The following is a 24,245-nucleotide window of genomic DNA, read 5'->3' on the forward strand; positions in this document are numbered from 1 at the left end:
TATGCTCTAATAAATTTGTTAGTCTCTAAGGTGCCACAAGTACTCCTGTTCTTTTTGCGGATACAGACTAACACGGCTGCTACTCTGAAACCTGTCATTATGTAGGACAAAGATTGTTGCCCAAGCCTCTGAGGCCTCGCACTGTTGGAGACCTTAAACTAGCAGGAAACACAGTGATCCAGCTCTTTCCGCCCTGCCAGTCCTATCCCCAGAGGGCTGAGTGTGCTTGGCATAGCTGCCCAGCCTTCCCTGCTGGAGCTGGGCTTGGCAATGCCTCCACTTCCTAGAGTGACAGATTCAAGCCCCGCCAGGGGTAATGCAGCTTTTCACTGGTAGATGAACCAATGACACCTGAGGTTGCTTCTGCTCTGCACTGAAGAGCCCATAGCTGATTTTGCAAGAGTTGGGCCTCACCCCAGTGTCCTTGGAGAAAGCCTCTCTCTCCGGCTCCTGTTCAAGTAGTTCTCTCTAGCTGTAGGATCTGAGCATCTCATGACATTCACTGGATTGATCCTCCCCTGTGAGGCAGGGCCGTGCTATCATCCTCATTTCACGACTGGGACACTGAGACACAGAGAGGGGCAGTGACTTGCCTATGGTTAAGCAGGCAGCCTACAGCAGGGCAGGGAACTGACCCCAGGTCTCCCAAAGCAAAGGCTGGTGCTCTAACCACTGGGCAAGCCTTCCACTCCTGTGCGGAGAAGGGTGTATACACCAGCGCTGTTGGTGTCGATATTGTAAACCAGCCAGGCCTGGAGCTGCCAAAACACGTTCCTTTGTCTCTGTGGGCTTTGGGCCAGGTCCTTTGTGGCGACTCCATAGCCACGTAAAGCAGAAGAGCAGTGTTTATTGTCAGCGCCACCCCACAAGACCCAGTCCCAGGCCTCTGCTTCTTGATGCTCTGCATCCTGCTCCACAGAGGCATCCCTGCTGTGCTGGCGAGGCTGCAGGAGAAGGAAGCAGGTGAAAGCCCAGGGGGTGTCTGTTGTGCTACATCATAGCAGGGGGCACAGTTCGGGTGATCACAATTATGCTCTGGCACATGAGGGCTGATAACCCTTAACTTGTCATTGGCATGCAGGGGCAGCCTCAGTCACTGCCACAGCTGCCCTGAGACAGAGAAACGGCTGATCCCTGGGTGAATTTCATTAAACTATTTGCCTCGATAACAAGGGTGGCTGGTGAATGAATGATCAGTTATTATTTAATATTTATATTGCAGTAGAGCCTAGAAGTCGGGGGGGGGGGTGATGTTTGCCAGGCATTGTACAAACCCAGCATTATGATTGTGATGCCAAGCAGCCCTACCAAGATGGGGGCCTTGTCGTGCTAGGTGCTGTACAAACACCTGGTGAAAGACAGTCCCTGCCCCTCAGAACCTACAGTCTCAATAGGAAAAAAACGGGGGATAGAGAAACTGAAGCACAGTGACTCGTCCATGGTCACGCAGCAGGTCCGGGGCAGAGCTGGGAATGGAATTCAGCTTTCCTGACTCCCAGCCCAGTGTCCTGTCAGCCAGGCCAGGGTGGCAACTGGCAGATCTGGCCCATGGGACAATTCCCTGAATGCCTCCGCCTCCTCACCCCCCTGCAGACCTGCTCTACAACATGGGGGTCCTGCGCATGATGTGATCTTGCGCACACCATCCGCATGAGGTTGCGCCACGTGGAGGATGCCGGTGTGTAATGCACAATTTTCTGTGTGTGGCCCGCAAAGGTGCCTCACACAACTGCATCCAGCCCAACATGGCAGGGAAAAGGTTGGACCTCTCTGGATGCGGCTGCCCATAGGAAGAGCCTGTCCCTGCTCCACAGCTCTGACGTGGACAAGCGAGTTCCACAAGCTGTTTCTGAGCTGTGTAAAGCAGCAGTGTTTCCTTCCAGCCCAATCATGTTCATTTCCCCTCGGTTTCACAACCTGCTTATCCGATGAGAGACGGTGCATGAGGCCTTCTCATTGGTGTGCAGAGCCCTCTCTCTCGCCCTTCTCCTTCCTCGTCTAAATAGCCCTAGGGAATCTGTCCTGCCTGGCTGGTGTGAGGGCTTTGCCCCAGCCCTGCTGCCAGCTTCCACCCCCCCTCACCCCCCCAGCATAGGGGGCTTGGCCAGGGTGCAGGGCTGTTCTCTGCTTCCCTGCGGCCCTCATGCATTGAAGCAGCCTTGAGATTGCTGTACTTTGCACTGTCAAGGGGCCAGCACAGCCCCAGAATACAGGGAGCGTTCTCAGCTGGGGTACATTGCCATAGCTCCATGGACTCCAGTGGAGCTACACCAGTTTACGCCAGCTGAGGATCTCGGCCCAGCACACAAGTGGCTTAAAGCCACATTACATCTGCCCCAGCCCTGCCCCACTAAGCATCAGACCCTTAGCATTAGTGCCGTCTGTTCCTGTGAACCCCTCCTTGTGCCTGCACTCCCTCTCAGTGCCAGTCTCCTGCTCTCCCCTGTTCCTGTTCCCTGCTTCAGAGCTGAGGTGCCCAGAAGGAAGCGGAGTCGCGCGGCTGCTGGATATAATGGCGTTCTCCTATTTTATATTTGCTCTCTTATGCCCTGGCCTCACGTTCACACTGCGCCTAGCACATTGTTTGCTCCTCTACCCCCAACCGCTTCTGTGCATTCAGCAGCAGGCTTTATGGAGCTGTCTGCGGTGACGCCTCGGTCTCTGTCCTGAGGGGTTATAACTAATTCAGAACCAATCAGGGTGTGAGGAGTTTAAATCGTTCCTTCCACGGGGCATTTCTTTGCACTTGTCTAGCAGGAATTTGGCCTGCCGTGTTGTCCAATTACATTGTTCTCTTCATTCCCTTTGGATGGCTGTGCTGCCCTCCAAAGTCTGCTAACCGAAAGCATTCTGTGCCATCAGCAAGATTGGCTGCCTTAATATTCAACTCCCATTCCAAATCATTAATAAACCTCCTGGACACCGGTCCTCGTCCTGGTCCGTGGGGCACCCTGCTCTGAATTCCTGCTCACTATAGTGGCGGTGCATTGTGTGTGTGATGGCAGGGTAACGCCATGCCCTAGGTGGGTCGTTAGCAATGGGGATTGTACCTGGGCTCTCTCCGTCTTAAGGTGTGAGCCTCAACTGCTTGAGCTAAAACACCTGCCTCAGTCAGCTTAGCCTGAGGCTCATCAATCTCTGTGTCACAGCCACTACCAGAAGAGGACAAAAGTGCCACACGGTAGGACCTAGAGGGGCCCCATTGTGCTAGGTGCTGCACAGACACAGAGCGAGCGACCATCCCTCTAAACAGAGGAATAGCGATGATTCCCATTGTACAGGTGGAAGCTTAGGCACAGAGAGATTGAGTGACTTGACCAAGGTCCCACAGGGAGTCTGTGGCAGAGCTGGGAAGTGAAAGCTGGTTTCCTGAGCCTTGTCTGGTACCTTAACCACTAGACCAGCCTTCCTTGATGAGAACTGGCCACTTATTTTTCCTTTGGGGCCTGATCCACTGCTCAGTGACATCAATGGGTGTCTTTCCATTGATGTAACAGGCTTTGGATCAGGTCCTTATTTCTGACAGCCCACTTTGAAACCATGCTAGGCCTTTAAACTTTCACCCCTGGGTTCCTGAGCTTCCCAGCCATCTCCTGAGTGTGAATGATATTGCCGCCTGCTCCTCCCTCAGTCACTGTCTTAAGCCTTTAGGAGGGTCCTGGCTTGTCCTTAGCATACCACACTCAACTAGGTCCTTTAAATAATCACCAATGCTTCCTGTTATCCCTGTGTGTTGTCCTTAGGCAGCGCAAAGTACATTCCTGGCCCCAGGAATTTCACCACAGACATTGACAAAAGGCCTGCAGACCTGTAATATAATAATAACCTCCCCGCCCCCGAAGTAATAAATATCTCCCCACCAGTTGAGCGCTAGGGGAGGGCGTCTGCTAGGGCTCAGCCACACCTGTGCAGAGAACGGGACCGATTCGTCCCTTCGGAAGCTGAAGCTCGACAAACTCAGGTTAGCCACGTGCAGATTTTTAACCCTGGGTGCTGGAGGCAGGTGATGAATCATGGGAACAACTTGCCTTGGGACGTGGGGCTCAAAATCCTTAAAGCAAAATGAGGGCATCTCCCTAGTTCAGCCAGGAGCTACGTGCTTGAGGTAGGAATCGCTGAAACTCTCTGGGCTCTGCAATGCAGAGGTCAGCTTCGATGGTTCCCCGGGGGGAGTGCACAGGTGCAGTGGAGGGCAGGCATGTGGGGCTGGAACAAGGCAGCCCACTGGTTTAAGGGCCAGGAGGCCCTGGGCCAGAAAGCCCTGTTAATTAGCCCTGCCATGCTACACCTGTGTTGGGTGTCGGACTCAGGAGGAAGCGGTAGACAGTTGGCTGGAGAGGACAGCAGAGGGCTGTGATGAGGAGCACAAGGCTGGCAGAGGGTGGGAGGCTCCAGGCTTTAGGCCAATTCAACCAATTCCCCTGAATCGGGCCCCGCTCCTAAGAGGGCCCCGTGCCCAAGCCCCAGTACAGCATACCGGCAAGAGCCAGTGCGCCGTACCGGGGTGGCCCGGCTTCCCCAGGGGGCAATTTAAAGGGCCTGGGGCTCCTAGCAGGGGCTGGAGCCCCAGGCCCTTTAAATTGCCACCAGAGCCCCACTGCTGGAGCCCTGGAGTAGGGCTGTGGGGCTCTGGGGGCTATTTAAAAAGTCCGGGGCTCCCGTTGCTTCTACCGCCCTGGCCCTTTAAATAGCCGCAGGAGCCCCACCCCTTCCCCAGGGCTCCCGCGGCTATTTAAAGGGCCGGGGCTCCAGCTGCCTCTGCTGCACCCCCTGCCCGCACCATCCCCGCACCCCCTGCCCTGCCCGCAGCCAGCCCCGTCTCCAGCCAGCCCCTGCTGCACCCCCTACCCTGCCACCAGCCCCGCACCCCCTGCCCTGTCCGCACCCCCTGCCCTGCCTGCAGCCAGCCCCGCACCCCCTGCCCTGCCTTGCCTGCAGCCAGCCCCTGCCCGCAGCCAGCCCCGCACCCCCTGCCCACAGCCAGCCCCTGCCTGCAGCCAGCCCCACACCCCCTGCCCTGCTTGCAGCCAACCCCTGCCGCACCCCCTGCCTGAAGCCAGCCAGTCCCACACTCCTCTGTCTCCAGCCCTGCCAACCCCATGCCGCACCCCCCTGCGGCCCTGCCTGAAGCCAGCCAGCCCACCCCCACACCCCTGTCTCCAGCCAGCCCCGCACCCCTTGCCCTGCCTGCAGTCAGACCCTACCTCCAGTCAGCCCCTGCCCTGCCTCCAGCCAGCCCCATGTCCACTGGTGCCCTGCGGTTTCCAGGGCAATAACCCTGCACACCTGCTTCAATGAGGGGGGCAGGGAGCAGCTGGGACCCACACGTGCACAACACGCCCAGGGAGTGGCGGGGACCCACACATGTGAAACGGAGCTCATTAATAACCGATCAACAGCATATATGACACAATGTACATAATATATAATTTTATTATTTATATAGTTATGGAACGTAAATAATACATGGAAGAAATGAAAGGCTTTTTTTACATCTTTTTTTTTTTTAGTCATCCCTGCTGGGGCCCCGCCAAAAATGTTCAAATTGGGCCCCGCACTTCCTAAAGCCGGCCCTGGCTCCAGGTCAGGATCTGGGAGTGGCTGCTCAGGAGAGGGCAGAGAGCAACCCAGAGGAGTCCAGGAGGGAGATAGAAAGGACCTGGGCAGGGAGAAAGCTGAGCCCAGAGGGTGGGCAGAAGAATGACTGAATCAGAGGAGAGAAGACAGACCCCTGGGGAAGCAGGGGCTGGGCTACGGTGGAGACTAAGGCAAAGACTTTGTGTTGTGTGTGTTTGGGACGTGGATGCCTTGGGTGGGATGGACTTTTGTTCAGAGAACAAAGACACTGTAGCAAGTCACCTCTGTGGCAAGAGGAGGCTGAAGATCACTGTGGGGAAACTGAGGCAGGGTGCAACAGCACTGGGTCTTCCTGTGAGGGGGTCACTCCAGGATGGTGAGTCTCGGGACCAGGGCGTTGATTGCAGTAGGAGGGCAGGTGTAGCGAAGGGCAGGAATTTGTCCCTCTGCAGTTTTTAAACCTGGGCACCCCACCTCAGCAGGACTCCAGCCCAGCTCCTGCTTACATTCGGGTAACTCAGCCAGGCATTTGAGCCCCTAATAGCCGCTGCTGATGGATGCTGCCGATGCCCAGCTGTGGGATTCCAAAGCCACATTTGAAAATCAGCCCTGGCCCATCTGTGCTAGTTTCCCCCCTCTGTTCCCGGCACTGATGTGTAGGTCTCCGGTTGGTCAATGCCAGCATCACCCTTCGCATCCTTGTTTTGAGAAGGACCCAGGCCTGGCTGCTTTCCAGTGCACCAGGAGAGTGGCTGTTTTGAATGATAAATTACACCTTTTTGTGAGCGGCTCAGTGACTTTGTTCCTCGGCTCCTTCCGAGCCCTGCAACAAACGCCAGCCGTCCCCAGTGATTTATGAACGGCGCTCAGCTTACGGCTGTGGAGCGTTTCCCTTCACAGGCCCCACTTCTGAGTGCCAGGAAGAGTGACCCCATTGGGCTGGAGTTTGTGCCGCTGTCCCTCTGCGCAGCAGCAAGTCATTAGTGTTGCCTGGTGAAACTCCCTGAGGCTGTTTTAAGAGACCCAAATGTGTGGGGACAAAGCTGTCACCAGGGAAGATACTTGTCAGATTTTTTTTAGGGCTCAGATCACTCAAAACCCAGCTTTATTTAAAAACTCCAAGCCTTGCAGGAGGAAGGCAACTACTGACCCGACTTTCACTAGTGTCAAGCACCCTAGAGACCCCATCGGCGTCAATGCAGGTAGATTAATAGATTTTACGGCCAGAAAAGACCATCTAGTCTGACTTCCAGTGAGTCACAAACCACAGAACGTCCCTCAGTGATTCCAACGTCTGGCTCATAACCGCTGGTTGAGCTGGAGTATGTCTTGTTCCCAGTTTTGATGTAAAGACTTTGAGTGATGGAGAATTCCCCCACCTCTCTCAGAAAGCTGAGCCAATGGTTCCTAACCCAATTTCCAGTGTGTCTTAGTTTAGCCTCCGTGTCCACTGGCTCTGATGTCCAAATAAGGCCCAGAGCGATGAGATCCAGCTGTAACACTGCTGGTTGTGTGAGCCAGGGGAAGTCACTTCACTCTCTCTGCCTCTGGTTCCCCATCCGTAAAATGGGGAGAATAATTCTCGCCAATGGGGCTGTGACGCTTGCATGGGATCTTTGGGGAGTGTTCTAGGAATGCAACGTCTGTTACTGTTCGGACGTTTCCTTCAGCTAAAGCTTCCCGCTCACCTTCGACGCGTTAGAAGAAACATTTCTTTTGGAGGAAAGCTGGGAACATTTGCAAAGCTGCGCAGCCTGTTGGCCCCCTGCCGTTTGCGCCCAAGTCTCACCTGGGATCATCCCTGTTTCATTGTGCGCTTACACAGCACCTTCCTCTAAGAACCTCAAAGCACAGAAAGTCTCCTCAGGGAGATGGGGCAAGTAGAATTATAATAGGGGTCACTCGCTCTCGGCTGAAATGCAGCCACCTCAGTGGTGGGAAAAGGCAGCTGTTTCTCCACAGCATAACAGTGAGCAGGTTTTAGGGGGTCACTAATAACCCTCCATTTCTTTATGGCTAGATGGAGGCAAGGGAGAAAAGTCCTGAAACTTTTTGTGTTGTAGCCTGGGGTCACGGTACAGAAAAGGTTGAGAATCACTGTTCCAGGGGATTATAACTGCAAGGAAACAGAGTTCTCTTCTCTTCCCTGAGGTTCCTATACCGTGCTCATCGGAGTGTCCGAGCGCCTTCCAATCATGTGTTACCCAATGTTACTAATGTGTTCCGTGTTTGTTCTCTCCCCAGGGGCAGGAGTGTGTGCAGGGGAGTGTCCTGTGTGGTGGGGTTTTTCCATGTGCACGTTGCTCTGTATTTATGTCAGAGACGGCAAAGGCAAAGAAACGCACCTGGCACTTGGAGCGGAAGCTGGAGGAGGTTTGGGGTGGTCCTTCGTTCCTGGGGGAGTTCATTCCATGGGCTGGGACTGGCCCCCAGGAAAGCTCTGTCTCCTGCACAGAGGAGCTTTACCCTGATTGGGGAGAGTTTGTTTGGCTTTGGAATTTAGCCAGGACCTGGGGGCTCTTCTGGGCATGTTTCTGTAGAGGAGCTTTGGTGACCACAAGAGACCAGAATGCTGACCTTTACTCCTCCAGCTGATCCGATTTCACCATGGAGTAACTCCCCTGAGAAGTCCCTGTAGCTGCATCAGTAATCGGTTTGGCCCAGTATCTCCAGCAACACAGGTTCCCCTAGCACCATGCTGGGACTTCAGCTCACAACAGACTCCAAGAGGAAAGTGTCACATTCTGCGTCACCAGCCAGCCGCACTGCCTCTGGCAGCCCGCTGCTGCTCCATGGGGCCTGTCTAGCCACACTCTGGCATCTGACTGTCTGAGGCCGCCTGATCAAGCATTGACCCAGCTCATCCTGGCTGTGCCTGGGAGAACCAACTGGCCCGCCTGCAAGGCGTCATATCCCCAGGCTGTCTTTTCACCTGGGCGTGGAGGCACGATGCAGCAGACAGACACGGGGTGGGTGTGTGAACACCAGAGGGATGTTCGGTTGTGCAAGCGGAGAACACACTGAGATACAGCAGGAGCAGCCCGACTGCTCTGCATCCTCCTTGCAGACCTGCCTGGTGTGTCCTACCCCTGGTACCTCCTCCACGAATGTGACTATATCTGATCATGTGTCTCAGCCCTGGCCAGCTCTGGAATCTGACATGCCCCTAGGAAACCTGCAGCATCCCAGGTCTGACGATTTACAGGGGCTGGGGGAAAGGGGTCATGGCTTTGTGTTACTGAGATCATTCCCCTTTGTGTTCTCGCCATTGGGTCGGAGGAGGGCTAGTCTCAGGCTCTGTGCCTGATCTGAGGCTGGGAGGAATCTCTGCCCGTGTTCCTGCTGATCGTCCCCTACGGGAGCAGAGGGGGCCGTGCCAGTGTCTGGCTCCCCCACCCCTGCCGAGCGCGCTAAGCATGCGCAGGCTTCCCCACCTTGCCACTGCCTTGGCATACCAGTTACACAGGGCGGGTCCTGCGCTGCCGTCAGCCCTGCTCCCTCTCGGGGCTGAGGCGTGTAGTTTGCAGCGTGCGTCGGCAGGTGGGTGGGAGCAGGGGGCAGGAGCCTGGAGAATGGGGTGCGAGCGAGGGTGGAGCCTCCCACTCTGCGATGGTGCACGTGGGACCAACCCCATAGACACCCCCAGTCAGTGGGAGGTCCAGGATCACCCTGTATGACAAAGCCTGAGCCAGAGCTCTGAGGTAGGTCTCATGGGATAGCACGGAGCGGAGCTGATGTTTGGCTGGACCTCAGGAGCCAGCTCCTAAGAGTGGCATGCGTATGGCGCCATGAATTATTAATAGACTATTATTACAGCAATTAATTATTCATTAGCATTGATGATTATTTAGACAGCGCCTGAAGTGTGTGTTACTAGGCCGCAGAATGACCTCCCCGCGAAAGTGCTGTGACCTCTCCCCCCCTTCCCTCCCCCTCCCCCCGTCGCTCAGGGATCTGAACACAGGACAAGGCGTGGGCAAGGGGCTGCCGGGAGCAACCCTCAAGGGGGGAGAGACAGGTGTGTCTCCAGCTGTGCTTGTGTGCCAAATCCTGTAGCCTCTAGTCAACCCAGAAGCCCAGCCCCCGTCAACAGGAGCTTTCCCTGTGTCGGCGCTGCGCGAGTCGGCCCTGTGAAGCTGGGATGGTCGGTCAGTATCATGGCGGCGGGGCTACACATGTAACGCTCTCCGTTTCACACACCGGCATGCACAGAGATCTGTGGCCTCAGCCTGGCTCCCTAGCAAGCACCCAATTGGGATTTGTTTGCGCTGCCACCTGGTTTTCTTGTTGTAGGACGTGGGCTCCCAGGGAGCGTATCGATGCCCGGGGCTGCCCAGGTCTTTCTCGCTCTCCCTTGTCAGCATCCATCCCGCAGTGCCGGGCTGGCACCCTGCTGAGCCCAGGCAGCCTTTCCCCATGATGGGAATGTCAATCACCCAATGGGGGAGGACCATCAAGAGGAGACCTGGAGTACAAAGCCCTTTGCTGTAAGGTCGCTGGTTCTCACAGGCCCCAAAGTCTGAGGAGACTGAACGGCTCAGAGGATGTGGAATGGGGTGCACTGCCTCTACCCCTAGGTCCCTGCTTCCAGTCAGGCCTAGGCTTATAGCAGAGGGTCAGGGTTCCACTAAGGGCACCGTGGCAACTGGCATCTCTGTTGGCAGAAACAGCCCTCTGACATGGGTCAGGGATTCTGCCCTCCCCATCCCTGCTCCGAGGCCAGGCTAGCTAGTGGGGCAGTCAGGGGCGCTTGCGTTGCTGTGGCCCAGGCTATAGACCTTGCCTGGTGAGGGGAGAAATGTCTGACTTTGGGGCTGGGCATCCTTCCAGCCTCTTCTCCCAGCCCCGCCTCCACTCGCAGACGTTTCCTAAAGGGGAAGCAATCAGGGAGATAATGGAAGGGTTCAGGAGACAGGGAGAATCCGGCTTTCAGGCTTGAGTAAACAAAGGTGACTCATCCCCCAAAGCCAACATTCAGGGAGAGCCCAGACAACACAGCCGAGTAATCAGGCCCATTTGCAATGAGATTGGAGTGATGCAACGCAGATGCTGTGGCAGACCTCCCCCCGGGATGTATTGTCACTTAGGGGAATGCACCGTGACCAGCAATGAAATTAAAGGCCGATCCCTGCCTGGTGTAAATCCATTGCACTAGAGGTGATTCACCTAGCAGCACAGGGCCTGCCAAATACCAGGCCAGCAGTGCCTCTAGCCAGCTGTGCTGTGTCCAGCAGCGCTCAGTTCCACGTGCTTCCCCCTGAATGGACTGCTGCGCACTAACTTGCCTGTAGCGGAGGTCTCTTTCTAGCCCCAAGCTGTTAGTGGAGAGCCTGGGTCTTGAAACATGAGGGATTGGGTTCCCAGCACTTGTGGGGAGCTGGCTCTTCCTCCTTGTTTGCCAGCTGCTAAGTTACCATTTAAAAAGCTAAAAATACATGAAATACTTTCTGAATGGGACTCTTCCATGTGAATAAGGGCAACAGTTGTATGATCATCAATAGGGGAGGGGAGGCGGAGCTAGGAGATGGCCAGTGGGAGGGGAGCAGGTTCACATGCTCTTTACTGGGTGGGGAAGTGCCCATGAGAATCGTTCAAGGATAGAATTTGATGCCTCTCACCATATATTTGTATCACAGTTGGTGTAACTGTGGAGATGCTTAATATTCATATACATGTCTAATCCCTTTGGGAGTCTACTAAGCTCTTGTCCTTCCTGACATCTTGTGGCAAGGAGTTCCACAGGTTAATTACACTTTGTGTAGAAAGGTATTTACTTTTGTTAGCTTTAGATGTCTTGCCTTTTAACTGAGTTGGATCTGCCCTAGTCAAGGCAAGTGAGAGCACCGACTTTATCCTGTCTGTATTATTCATCGTTTTATAGACCTCTGGCATGTCTTTTCTTATTCACCTCCTCTCTAAACCAAACAGTCCTAATCCTTGTAATCTCTATGCACATGGAAGTTTTTCTATACATTGGATCATTTCCATTGTCCTTCTCTGGCTCGCTTCTATTTCTGCGATATCCTTTTGGAAAGGTCTAGATGCTGTATTGTTTGGTGATAGATGGCTACAAATGAGGTGGGTAGATAGATCACCCAGAGTGGCACACAGTATTCCAGGTGAGGGCACATCACTGATCTACAGACGACATTAGAATAGCTGCACTTTTATATTCTATTTTTCTTTATCCCTTTCCTGCCTAAACATCTTGTTTGCAATTCTGCCTGCCTGCCACTGCACACTGAGAGGTTCCCATTGAAACGGCTGCGATGGCGCCTCAGCCTTTTTCCTGAGTGGTTATGGTTAATTTAGAGCTCATCATGGGGTAGGAGTAGTTGAAAATGTTCCTTCCAACATGCATTATCCTGCACTTATCTCTGCTGAATTTCATAGCCCGTTGCCTTGCCCTAATCTCCTAGATTCACTGAACCCTGCCTTGCGGCTTCTGCTAGTATTCACTCAATTAAATCAGTGCCGTGGCAGCTGCAGACTTTGCCACTTCACTTTTCAGCCAGGCGTCCCACCAGTGGATGGGACATTGAAGCACGACACCGTTAGCCGTGTCAGAAAGGGAGTGGTTGTGCCTGCCCTTTGCTTTCGGTCTTTAACCCAGTTTCTAATCCAGGACAGTTTACCTCTCACCCTGTGATGACTTACCGGTAATTTCCTTAAAACATCTTGTGATGTGCTTGGTCACAAATCTTTTGAAAGCCCATCAGCCATGCCTCTAGTTCAGTTGTCCTCAACCCTTTCCACCCTCTCCTTCTGTCTAGCCAGCCCCCTCCTGCTGTTTAGAAATATGGGAAGGGAAGGTTGACTGCAACACTCTGTTACCTATTGATGACACACACACTGTCAGGCCCAGAATCTCTGCGTTAGTTAGTTGACTCCTCCAGAGAACTCCAGTAGATTGGAGAGGCACGTAATTCAATCTGCCCAGGGATGAACTGCCCCATTGTACTTTGTCAGCCATGTCTCGGCAGGCTGGTACATTTTAGAAAATAAACAGATCAAATGACAGCGTGAATCCTCACTATCATGCCTTGTATGCAATGCATGGTGTCTGGCTTGGAGATGGGCTATCCCACTGCAATGTGATCTAAACAGTGGACTGTACCTAGAGAGGAGGTTCGAGATATCTGGCTACAATATCTTGTGAGATCCACGAACAAGCAGGGCCCTGGCTTGGCCTGACACCTGACGTAGTTTGTTGTGCTGTATTTGTATGTGTGTAACCGAGATTATAAACTCTCTGGGAAGGGGCTGTTCTCAGGGAGTGTTTTTAGAGTGTGGGAGCCTGATCTGGACTGGAATGCAGGTGCTGCCCTAATACACTAACTAATTGTGAGCCAATGGCTCTGATGTACAGACTGCATTCTGTCTGGGTTAGGATGGACCAACCCTCATTGGGCATCCCATGTAGCACCGTGTCTGGGTGGCTATCGCTGGTGGCTGTCCCACACTGCTCCCTCTGTCTGGGTGAGGATGGGGGGATCTCGATGTCGGGCGTCCTATGCATCTGGATGCATGCCTGGGTAGGTGTTCGGTGTAACACCTCATCCTTTGAGGCCACAGCAGGGTGGCCCTGAGGGTCTATGTTACCATCAGGTGTCAGAGTGTAATGGGCACTATATTGGGACATAAGCCATGGTGCCAGAGTTCAAGTGCTGCAAGATGGGGGTGGGTCCATGTGCTCCCATGTGTGGCTGGTGACCTGTCCAGACTCTGTCTGACCAACCACATGGCCACTGCCATCCCCAGCGCTCTGCCCGTACTGCCTGTCCTTCTCCCCAAAAGCTGAGCTTTCCCCAGCATCCGTGCCTGGGATCGTCCTGCAGGGACTGTGCCAGGGAGGTTGGCTCAGGACAGACCAGACCAGTGGGAGCTTTGTGTCCCTCCCTTGCCAGCCCTGTTCTGCCTGCTCTCCCCCTCGCCAAGGGGCCTGACCCTGTGGTTTCCTCTTGCCAGGAGTGCCCTCCCGCGATGTCCTCCTGGTCTCAGCCATCATCACCGTCAGCCTTAGCGTCACCATCGTCCTGTGCGGGATCTGCCAGTGGTGCCAGCGCAAACTGGTAAGTGCCGTGACTCGGTGGTGGTGGGGCTCTGCTGCCCGAGGATTGTTTGGGTTAGGAACAGCTGGGGGGTGAGGCTGCCCCAGGCGGGGGGTGAGGCTGCCAGGTGGCAGGTAACAGCGGGGATTTAATTACACCGCTCGGGGCACAGCACGGGCAATCCGCGCTGCAGCAGCGTCATCCACGACTGTGGGGAACGAGAGCAGCATGAGGCGCAGGGCAGGGAAACCAGGGCAGCCAGGAGAGGAACAGCTGCCCAGGGCCAGGGCTCGGCCAGAGAGGACCAGGGACCGGCAGAGCCGCTGGTTTTAAGCAGAGAGGGAGTTTGGGGGAGCATCTCCTGAATTAGGAGTGTCACGCCCCAGAGCTGAGACTCCACAGTCCCTGGCGATTCCTCACTCACCTGTAATGGTAGGACCCCAACCCAGCCCCTCACCAAAGCACAAGGGTGGAACCACCCCGGAGACCCCCCCCCTCCACTCGTGCTGACCAAAGGGCAATGTGGCTCCCCCCCCCCCCCACAGCCTCAGCTGCTGCAGCTTCCTTCACCTCTGAACCACAGCTTAGAATATAACACAGCCAGCAGGCCCCCTGTCTTCTGTCCGTCCCCCCACAGAATGTGGGGCAGCCCCAAACTCAGAGCAGCCAGCCCCTGCTCCCCGCAGAATGTGGGACACCCCCAAACTCAGAGCAGCCACCCCCTACTCCCCACAGAATGTGGGGCACCCCCAAACTCAGAGCAGCCACCCCCCGCTCCCCGCAGAACATGGGGCACCCCCAAACTCAGAGCAGTCAGTAAGGGAGGGATCTCGCTGCTAGAAGCCCGGGTGCTGTGCGGTGCTGTCGCTGACATGGTTGGCTGGCTCGACCAGGTACAATACTTGGCAGTTTCCTTTCTTTACATTTCTCTCTCTGTGTCCTTCTTCCCACCCTGGATCAAGCCATGGGTCTAGCAAGATCCTTCTCCCAGCTGTACCTGAATTCTTCAGAGGAAGGCCAGTCCTTCCCAGACTGCATGGGGGAGTAGGGGCAGGAATGCTTTCCTGGCCCATGCAGTGGTGTGCTTGAGCTCTCAAACATGAGAATGTGATCCCTGCCTACACACACACACACACACACACACACTGCATAAAGGCCAGCAGCTGGGAAATCTACACTCCCCCTGCCTGGAGAGGGTCAGAGCACTGAGCAGGGACCAGCCCTGGGCCCCTCTCAGGCCCCACTTTGCCCCACTGGGTTTTCTTTTAAAGACAGGGAAAGCAATCAAGATCAAAGGAAAGGGCCGAGCCTGGAGGTCAGGCTTCTCTGAGCCCCACACCACACTATGGCCTGCACAAGGCCAGCATGCGTAGGGAGTCCAGGCACACCGCTGACCAGGAGAAGACATTAGCCAGGCGTTGGGGGGGAGAGATAGCTCAGTGGTTTGAGCATTGGCTTGCTAAACCCAGCGTTGTGAGTTCAATCCATTGGGGGCCATTTAGGGAACAGGGGTAAAAATCTGTCTTGGGATTGGTCCTGCTTTGAGCAGTGGGTTGGTCTAGATGACCTCCTGAGGTCCCTTCCAGCCCTGATATTCTATGATTCTATGAATGTAGTGGGCTAGGCTAGGCTAGGGTGTTCAGTTTTGTGCGACTAGAAATTTGGCAACCCTACGAGAGGCCCATGTGGTTTCCTCACCTTCCTGGAGGGGTCAGAGTCTCCAGCTGCCCACTACATTCCAGGCCTACTCTCCCCCAGGCTGGCTGTAGATCCCCAGGTGCCTCATCCATCTGAGCTGGGCCTGTACCTCTGCCCCTCTCCCCATGGAGGAGACAGGTACTCCTGGCTTTGCAGCCTCCTCACACCTCCGCCAGCACATGCCTTTCCCCACACAGTCCCTCACATATATACCCGGGGCAGGGGGTGTCATGCCCAGCCACCTCCTGAGTCCTGCAAAATCTGGCACGTGGCACCAGCAGCTGGCTGTTGGCTATGTGCTGCCTGCTGATGGAATCAGGGTTCTCACCGGCTCAGGGCTTGGATCTGAAGAATCTAAGGCTCTGCCCTCAGTTCACCCTAGCACTCACCTAATACCTCGCAGAACCCCCTTCCCCTGTGCTGTACCGTGTAGGAGGCGTGGTTGGGAGATGCTATTTGGATAATTCGTACTCATGGGACTTTCTTCAGTTCCATGTGACAGCTGCTGAGAACCACTGTGCCCCTGATGGAGGATGAGCAGGGATCCTGGGGCAGAGTTAAGGTGATTGTCAGAAATTTAACCATGTAGTTCCTGAGTTTGGAGAGTTTTTAAAACACCTGTAACTTTCCTCTAATGTTATTTTACAGAGCATTTTATTTTCAGACTTAATTCTGGTCTAACAAAGCTTAATCTCAGGGAATAAGATGTTTCATTTAGACACACACTGATGCTGCTCTTTATGCCTCTTGAAATTGGAAACTATCAAGGCTTGATTTTCCGCCTTCCCATTTCTAAGAATGCACTTGCCTGTCTGAGAAGTAGCAGCTCTTCCATTCACCTCTGATTGGGGTAGCAGTTGTTTCATTAATTTGGAATCTCAGCAAGATCCTTTACTTATTAATTCATTCAGATTGTTAATTAAATAGCAGAGTGACAAAATGTAACTTTCCTAACAGCAGCGCTCGCTTTCCCCAGCAGAAAGAAAGTTGCTTGTTATGAAAATCAACCGCAACCAAATAAATCTAATTGAGCTCATGGGGTGTCGGGGATCAGGAACAAACTGGGGTATGAGAGTGGGGGGTAAGATGCTCCCTCTTCTGTGTAAACAAAACTGCACATGATTTGAATAAGGGGGGCGGATACTGAGGGCCCAGCATGAGGCGTAAGAGGAGGAATTGGGGTACAGGGCAGAGGAGTTTAATTAGGGGTGCACAATGAGATGTCTATGGAAACACATTGGGGTATGCAGTGAAAGGCATAAAGGAGGTAATTTGGGGTGCACAGTGGGAGGGGTAAGGGGAGCCACTTGGGGTGTTAGTAACAGGTAGAAGAGCAGTCAGTTGGGGTTCACAGGGGCGGGTTAGTAGAGGTGCCACCCCTGGATGCCCGGGGCCCCTGGAGTCCCGTCCCACAGTGACAGCAGTGCAGCCATGAGAGGCATTTGCTGAGTGAGGCTCTGTGGTGGCGGCTGCAGCTTTTATTTTGCTCCTTCGAAGATGTGATAATTAAATGTTTGGGTGAAAATGTTTGTACAGCATAAAGGGAAGTTTTCGAAATAAATATATATATTGGTGATGCATGGTAATGAGCTGGCCCCTCTCCTGCTCTGCTCTGGCTCTGCATTGGCATGAGCAGCACAGGGCGAGGCAGGCTGCACAGCATTGCTGCGTTATCCCCTAATGACGCTAATGAATGGACCTGCGGCCCCCAACCCCTGGCCAGATTTCCCAGAGTGCCCTGCAGCCCCCACCCACTCCAATTCCCCACAGTGCCCTCCTGGCCAGGATTCAGTAGCACATTCTCTTTCGTTTCCCTCCGCCATGAAGCCTCTCTGTGCACGGCTGAGATTGGAAAGTGGGTCAAGTGCTCTGAAGGCGGCTATTTTGGGGGGGGGGGGGTTCACTCTCCAAACAACAAACATCGCGCTAGAAATAATGTCATCTCCCCTTTCCGCCTGCCCGGGCCCGAGAGGGAGAGGCAGGGCACCAGGAGCAATTAAAAAGCCATAGCACCTTCTTTTTAAAACTGGCGTTAAAAGGAGACAGCATCTGTCTTTCCAGAGGAATGTTGCTAGGATCGTCTCCCTGCTGCACCTTCACACACACAGGCAGCTCTCCTTCCCCAGCCCTCCAGCAGGTATCAGCACGGCTCCACCCCAGCTTCTATCTGCCAACTCTCTGGCTCCGTCACCCCACCGCCCGGATCCAGGCTGTTTGGCTTCCCGTGATTTATGGCCGGGGGAAGCTGGCATGTGGAATGTCGAGGAGGGCCGAGGATGTTTACATTCACAAACAAGGGAGTTAAGCGGCGATACTGCCACATTAATAAGTAAAGCCCTGCGGCCGGGAGCCAAATTAATAAACCAGGCAGCCTGGGAGGAAGTGAGATGAATTGAAGAGCTCCCCGTTCAGTGGTAACTGGGCCTGGGGCCAGGTTCAGAAACACTTCAGCCAGCCGCACAAGAGAAACAAGGACTCGCCGGGAGGGGAAGGACAGCCCTGGCCGCTGCCTGGGGCCAGCTCTCCAGGCTGCCTGAGGGTAACTAGAAGGGATAGGGAGCTAGGTGGCTGGCTCGGTGGGGTCGGGGAGCCGTGGAGTGATCAGTTGCCTGCGGTGAAGGGTGGCTTCCTCATCCTGAAGACTCTGCCACTGTTCCCACCCCCAACACCCTCCCTCCCTCAGAAGCATCCTGTTCCCAGTACCCAGGCCAGTGCTCTGGAAAGTGATACAGTTCTGCCTGCGTAAGCACTGCAGGGCCAAATCCGTGCCCAATCAGTGCCAAGCCAGAGTAGCTGGGCTGGGCACTGAGGACAGAGGGAGGAATCCTCTCCCAAGGTCACAGAGCCACAGCCCCCAACAGGTCCCCTTGGAAGGCCGAAGATCCATGCCAGGGTGAGGGGAGTCTACTGGCACTCCCCAGCCGCCCAAGTATCTACCTGTCTCTCCTGAACCATAGTTACCCCCCGTCTGCCAGCCAGCCGGTCTTCTCCCTCACCCAGACATCCAGACCACTATGCTGAGAGAGCATTGCCTGGCTGTCAGCAAACAGAGCAGCGCCTCCCCTCCATCCAATCCAAGGGAGATGCAGGAAGAGCTGGGCCAGCTCAGAAGTATCTCTGTGTTATAGCAGCAGCAGCACCTGACCACTGGCTCTCCTCACCCTGCTTCGCCTACTCCGAGTCCTGTCTGGCTAAAGGGAAAGAGCCCTGGCAGGTCCACTAGCTTCTCCGGGGCTAATGAGAGTTAATGCAGACGCTGCTGCCATGTGCCACCTGTTGGGAGCCTCCCGTGGGGACCAGGAGCAGCAGCTGATCAGAAGGGAAGGTCACAGCCGCCGCAGTCCGTCAGTATGCACGTGCCAGGGAGTGCAGGCAGCACAGAATGCTAACGAGTGAGTCCGCTCTTCCAGCGGGCTAAATTTAGAAGCAAAAGCAAGAAGGTGAAACCCTCTCACCTCCTCCCCAAACGCAGCTGAAACATGCCCAGCCTGTCCACAGCCAGCTGCCGGCTCACTCACTCCTGTAGTGCTGGCTTGTCAGGGAGGCTGGAACCAGAGACGCTGTGAGGGCCTCCCGGCCATTGGCTGTCTGGCTACTCTAATCGCAGTATCGAGGCCAGGGCATCGCCCTCCTGGTTCATGGGTTGGCCCATATTTTCATCCTGAGCTTGTCTCAGGGACACCAGCCCTCCCAGATGCAACAGCCCTGGGCAACACCCGCCTCCCCGCCACGGAGCAGTGACCCGAGGAAACGTATTGAATGTGTTTCTGGCTTCATTTAATGCAATTGAATAAGGAGGATGAGGAGCAGCAGCATTACCTGGTGGCCCATGCACAAATGCTCCCCAGATCGCAATTTAGGAACCTCTGGTATGACTCTTGTTCCATTTCCTGCAGCGCCCCCAGCTGGGAGAGGCTAGCACGGCAATAGCTGGGAGCTCCCCCGCAGCCAGCACTCCCTACAGCGTCCCCTGCTGGGAGAGGCTGGGCCTGAAGTACCCAGGAGCTCCCACCACGGCCAGCACTCCAGTGTTGCTGTGTCCTCCAGTGGCTTGTGCCGGGTCTCCCTTTGCTCGCTGTGGCTGCTCTGAGTCACGCTGGCCTGGCGATACTCTGCAGCTGGGCTGCTGAGCCAGTCTGAGCACACCTGGTAGACACCCCGGGGTAGGGTAGCTAGCATGTGGTTGCCCTTCTGATTCAGCATGCCTTCAGGCTCCTCCATGTCCCAGAGGTGAAATCACAGCCCCCGACCCCCTGCCCAAGGGCTGGACATGGAAAAGACTGGGCTGGGGGGCAGGATCTGAGGAAAGGGTTGGAATGAAGTGGAGGAAGGAGGCCCGGGGCGGGGGGTAGGGAGCCCTTCTCCTGTCCTCCTGGCCGAGTTTGGGAAATCAAGTTCCCATCTTGCCCTGTGACTTTGGCGGGGCAAGTGCCAGGGAGCAGTGGCGGAAATAGGCCATCACAGAGCGTCTCCATTGCACTCCTGGCAAAGAACCCTCCACCTCTCTTCCGCCTCCTGACTGATTAGGTTGCTGACTCCTCCTGTTGGGCTTGCAGCAGCTGGGCACAAGGGTTTGTGTGACCTGCCCGTCTGGTTGTCATCTGCCCCCGTCCAGTAGCCTGCCCACAGAGTCCCCTTTCAGTTCTCTGCCCCCCCAGTCCTGCCAGTCCCCTGTGGAGAGAGATGCTGGATGTCGCAGCAGAGCGTGCCTTTTGGGAGAGCCTGAGGTATGAGCGCCCTCTCCCCGCCAGTCAGTCCCCTGCCTGCAGCATGTGGGCGTGCACTCCGGTAATGGGAGCCATTGCACGAGGCTGCCCCGAGGGGAGGCGTGAGGGTGGTTGAGCCTGTGTTCCTGGGGACCCAGGCTCCTGCCCTCAGGGACGCTCACCCCGCTCCACAGTGCCCAGCTGCCCTCAGACCTTTGCAGACGGAGCAGTCACCCCTTTGGCCAAGAGAGCCAGGGGTTGGCCAGCCGGGCACCACGTCTCCACAGCACAATGAGCCAGAGCCCAAGCAGGTGCATGGCAGTTGTTGGATCTGCACATGTGTAGGACTCATGAATGAAATTGTTTTTAGTTATCCTGTACCATTGTAACTTATGTTCACCATTTCATTACACTTGCCATTTTTCCTACATTGTAACTTCTGTGCCACATTGTAATTCAAACCCCATTTTAAAACGCTTACTCCATTTTGTAAGGGCTTGCTGCAACCTTCATTTTTGCAAACTCTGCTGTAATTTTATTAGTCTAGTTGAGATGTGTGAATGAGGGATGCATGGGTGATAGAATCAACCTCCAGCACCAGCCCGTCCTGATGAGATAAAGTTCAAATACCAACGGCTGAAGAACTAGACAACAGCCCTAACTCAAGCAAGAAGCATCCACCCTAAAAAGAAACAACAGAAGGAAGATCAAAGCCAGGTCCCAGGCTGACAGTCACGCCTGCAATTGACGGGTGATCAAGCACCAAACCCAGAGGCGGCGTGACACAGCAAGACCTAGGAACTTTGAATCCAAACTAAACTCCTATAAAAAAGGAAGGGTGAGATGAGAGACTTTGGGTAACGTTCTGCTATCAACATCAAGGAGCATCGGTGCGCGCCCGACAGAGACCTGGCTCCTCCTCGTGCTCAGCTTTCCTGGCCAGTTAGCTGCCACGAGCTACGATCCCAAGCTGCGAACTCAAACTACAATCAGGACTGGTAACTATCCAGCAGCTGCAGAACATTTTGGTGTGTGTGTGTGTGTGTGTGTGTGAGTGTATGTGTATAAGTATTAAGGTATTTGCTAATAGTTACAGATTAATAATAAATGTGGCATCTTTGTCTTGACCCCTAAAACGATCCTGTATAAGTTTGTGGGACAACACATGTTTGCACCAGCTGAGGGTGTGGCCCCGTCTCCCTGACACAGGGAGCAGGCTTGCCCAGCTAGAGTTTCCCAACAGAGCCAGCTACGTGGCTCACCAGCACTGACCTGTGAGCACCTGCCCAGCTCCTGCAAGGAAGAAGCTGCTGCTGCACAGACCAGCCTGTGCTGAAGCATTGGAGGAGTGAGCTGCTCCCCCCACCCCCTTACCTCAGCACGTGGCTGGCCTGATGCTGCTGGCCTGGGAGAGGTAGAGGGGGCCCTGCCTCGCTCGGGCTCAGAGAACAGAGTGAGTTTAGAGAATGCAAGAGGAGGATGGAGAGGAGTGACACGGCTTCACCTCCAGCACAGGGATCCAGGTCCTTCACAGCCCGGCCTGTGGCCTGAAATGACTGAAGGGCTAAGAAGGAGGAGGAGGGCATGGAACTGGACAAAGGGGAGACATCTCATAGCCTGGCCCTGGGGCAATGGTTGGCTCAGCTCAGCGATGTACCTGGGGTTGGGGAGATAACAAGTAGGCTCTGGGATTTTTTATTATCTCTGTGCTAGTAGCTCTTAGAGGCCCCGCACCAAGTTTGCTGGCCCATTGCCAGCCACTGCACAGACACAGAGTCAGAGTCAGCGCCTGGCCTGAAGAGCTTACAGCCTGAATCGACCCTGGGAGCGTCACAATCCCCTTTTACAGGTGGGGCACTGAGGCCCAGACCCTCAAAGCTATTTAGGCTTCTAACTCCCATGGGAGATGAAGTGACCTGCCCCACAGTCACACAGAGTAAAGAATTGAATCCAGATCTTCTACATCCCCATCTTGTGCCTTAAGCACAAGATCCAACCAGCTGGAGTCACAGCTGGTGAGCTGCAGCCTTCCCTGGGCCTAGCAGGGGGCGCTCTGACTGGGGGCACTGACAATGCAGTGGGTGCAGGCCTGCAGTTCAGGTTCATCTTGTCCCCACGCTGGTCTGCACCAGCGCCCTGCTCATCAGTGTCTGTGGAGGGGGGTTTTTTGCCCTTGACCAGGCACTGTGGCCATGCGGTTATCCCACTCTGACTCAGTTTCCCTGTACCCTTGCCTCTGAGGTGCCCACCAGTGATTGTCCCCAGCTAAACAGTTTCCTCACCCAGTCCCCGCTGTCTTATCTAAAAGCAGATGCAATGGGCAAAGGGGGGAGCAGGACGAGGAAAGTGTGAAGGACAAAGTGGGTTAAGATAGATAGGTGGCTAGATGCATACTGAGGAAAGGGAAGCCAGCCCACAATGGCTGTCCCGCAGATAACAGAGCTCCTCTCAGCCCCCCCATCAGCAGTGATGCCATGTGTCTCCCTCAGCTCAGGAAGTGTGCATGTCTGTCCTAGATTGGCATGTAGGCCAGATTCATCTGGAAGCAGATCCAACTCCCATTGAATTCGGTGGAAGTTGCACTGTGAGTTGCATCTCCTTTGACCTTCCCCAAAGACCCATCCCTTTGTAACCAAGGCAACCAGTTATCCCTTGTACCATTCACCCCAAATCACTTGCATCTAACTCATGCTTCACTCCAGCTCTCAAGTATGAACAACAGCCAGACACCTCTTGAAGTGCCCACTTCTAATCCTGCTGGGATGGTCATTAGGCTCCTTGATGGCTCTGTTTCCCTTTGCACCATCCCAGGGGCACAGACCGGGATCTACCCCTATATTCTGCTACAGTCCTAAATGTGGTGTCAAGCTGGCACTGTACTTGGTATTCAGCATTGCACTGGAAAGAACTACTCCACTGGCTTGAGCTTGAAACCTCCTTGGATGGGAACATTTTGATGAATGGGGTTCACTGGAGGCCGTTCTGGCAGAGCCCCTACCCGCTTCACACCTGAGCAGTTCCACTAATGGAGCCTGCGGACACTGCAGCCTGCTCTTGGCAGAGTCTGCACCGTTCTGGAACCTGCATCATTTAACGACAGAGCTTACGGGCACCCGGAACGCAAGAGGTTCACAGGACAGAGATTCCACGTGCTGCAGCCCACTCCGGCCGTGTCTGTAACCTCCTCTAACCTAGACCTTTTGGACAATGGAGCTCAGAGATCTCATGAGCTGGACTAGGGGCGTTTGCAGCCTTGTTGAACTGCAGTGGCTGAGCTGAGGGAGTGTGGCTGGCTAGGGAGCAGCTTAAACCCAAGCTGGTTGGCTGATGAAGGTGACAAAGTCTCCGAGTTGTGCTGCTAGCAAAGCCAGGAGCTCATCTGCTGGACCTTACGCTTTTCCTGGGTCCTGGGAAAGTTCTCCAAAGTTCAGATGTTCGTGGTGACTGGCTCCTGGCCTTCTAGGGCACGTTCAAGGACATGTGCTCTTGTGGAGGGTGCTTGGAGTTTCTAAGCCAAGCCATTTCTGTGGAGGTGCCTTCCCAAAAGCAAGTCAGGAGGAAAACATCTCCATTTGCACCCCTTGTGGCTATCTGAGTGACCTCCAGAAATCTCTCCTCTGCCAGGAGACCACACAGGAGAAAGTGGAAGCAGAATGGAGGTGTTTCTGTGGGACACAGAGGGAGATCAGGGACTGAGGCTTAGGATGGAAAAAGCAAACTACAACCTAGCCATGGAGTAGCTGCACTGCCTTGGCTCTATAAATGAGCCCCTTTCCCCTGTGGGCAGCATTTCTCATGGTGATTAACAGGCTGTTTGTGATCCTCCCCAGGCTTTTTCTTAATTTGTGAGCAGATTACCCCCAACTAACCGCAGCGAGCCATTCTTGTGTGTGGCTGCCTGGAGAGCTCACAGGGACAGTGCAGGTGGGGTGAAAGGCCTTGGGGGAGAGAGCGGTCAGTCTGAGTCCATATTTCACATAGCTAGCCTACCCCTCCCCGGCCACGGAATCCTTTCCCCTACCCTGATCAGACTGGTCATTCTCCAACTCTCTATTGTCCCCTCAATCCAGTGCTTTCCAGATCCAAATTGCTGACCCCCCTGCCCACAAACATACCAGCCTTATCCCACTGTCACTCCCACTCTCAGTCCAGACCCAGATTCCCTCACATGCTCATCTGCTGCTGTGCCGCTCTCTGTCTTCCCGCCTTGATC

General features: G+C 54.7%; 1 protein-coding gene across 1 annotated transcript in view; it reads left to right on the forward strand.

The window, feature by feature from the left end:
• SYT7 (synaptotagmin 7) overlaps positions 1-24,245 on the forward strand; it is a 220,207-nt gene that overhangs the window by 124,554 nt on the left and 71,408 nt on the right. Inside the window, exon 3 of the mRNA XM_029911227.1 lies at positions 13,546-13,649. Coding sequence (XP_029767087.1) covers positions 13,546-13,649 — 104 coding nt within the window. The remainder of the gene's footprint in view (positions 1-13,545; positions 13,650-24,245) is intronic.

Source organism: Terrapene carolina, unplaced genomic scaffold, assembly GCF_002925995.2.
Source record: "Terrapene carolina triunguis isolate 2854851 unplaced genomic scaffold, T_m_triunguis-2.0 Scaffold90, whole genome shotgun sequence".
Lineage (NCBI taxonomy): Eukaryota > Metazoa > Chordata > Testudines > Emydidae > Terrapene > Terrapene triunguis.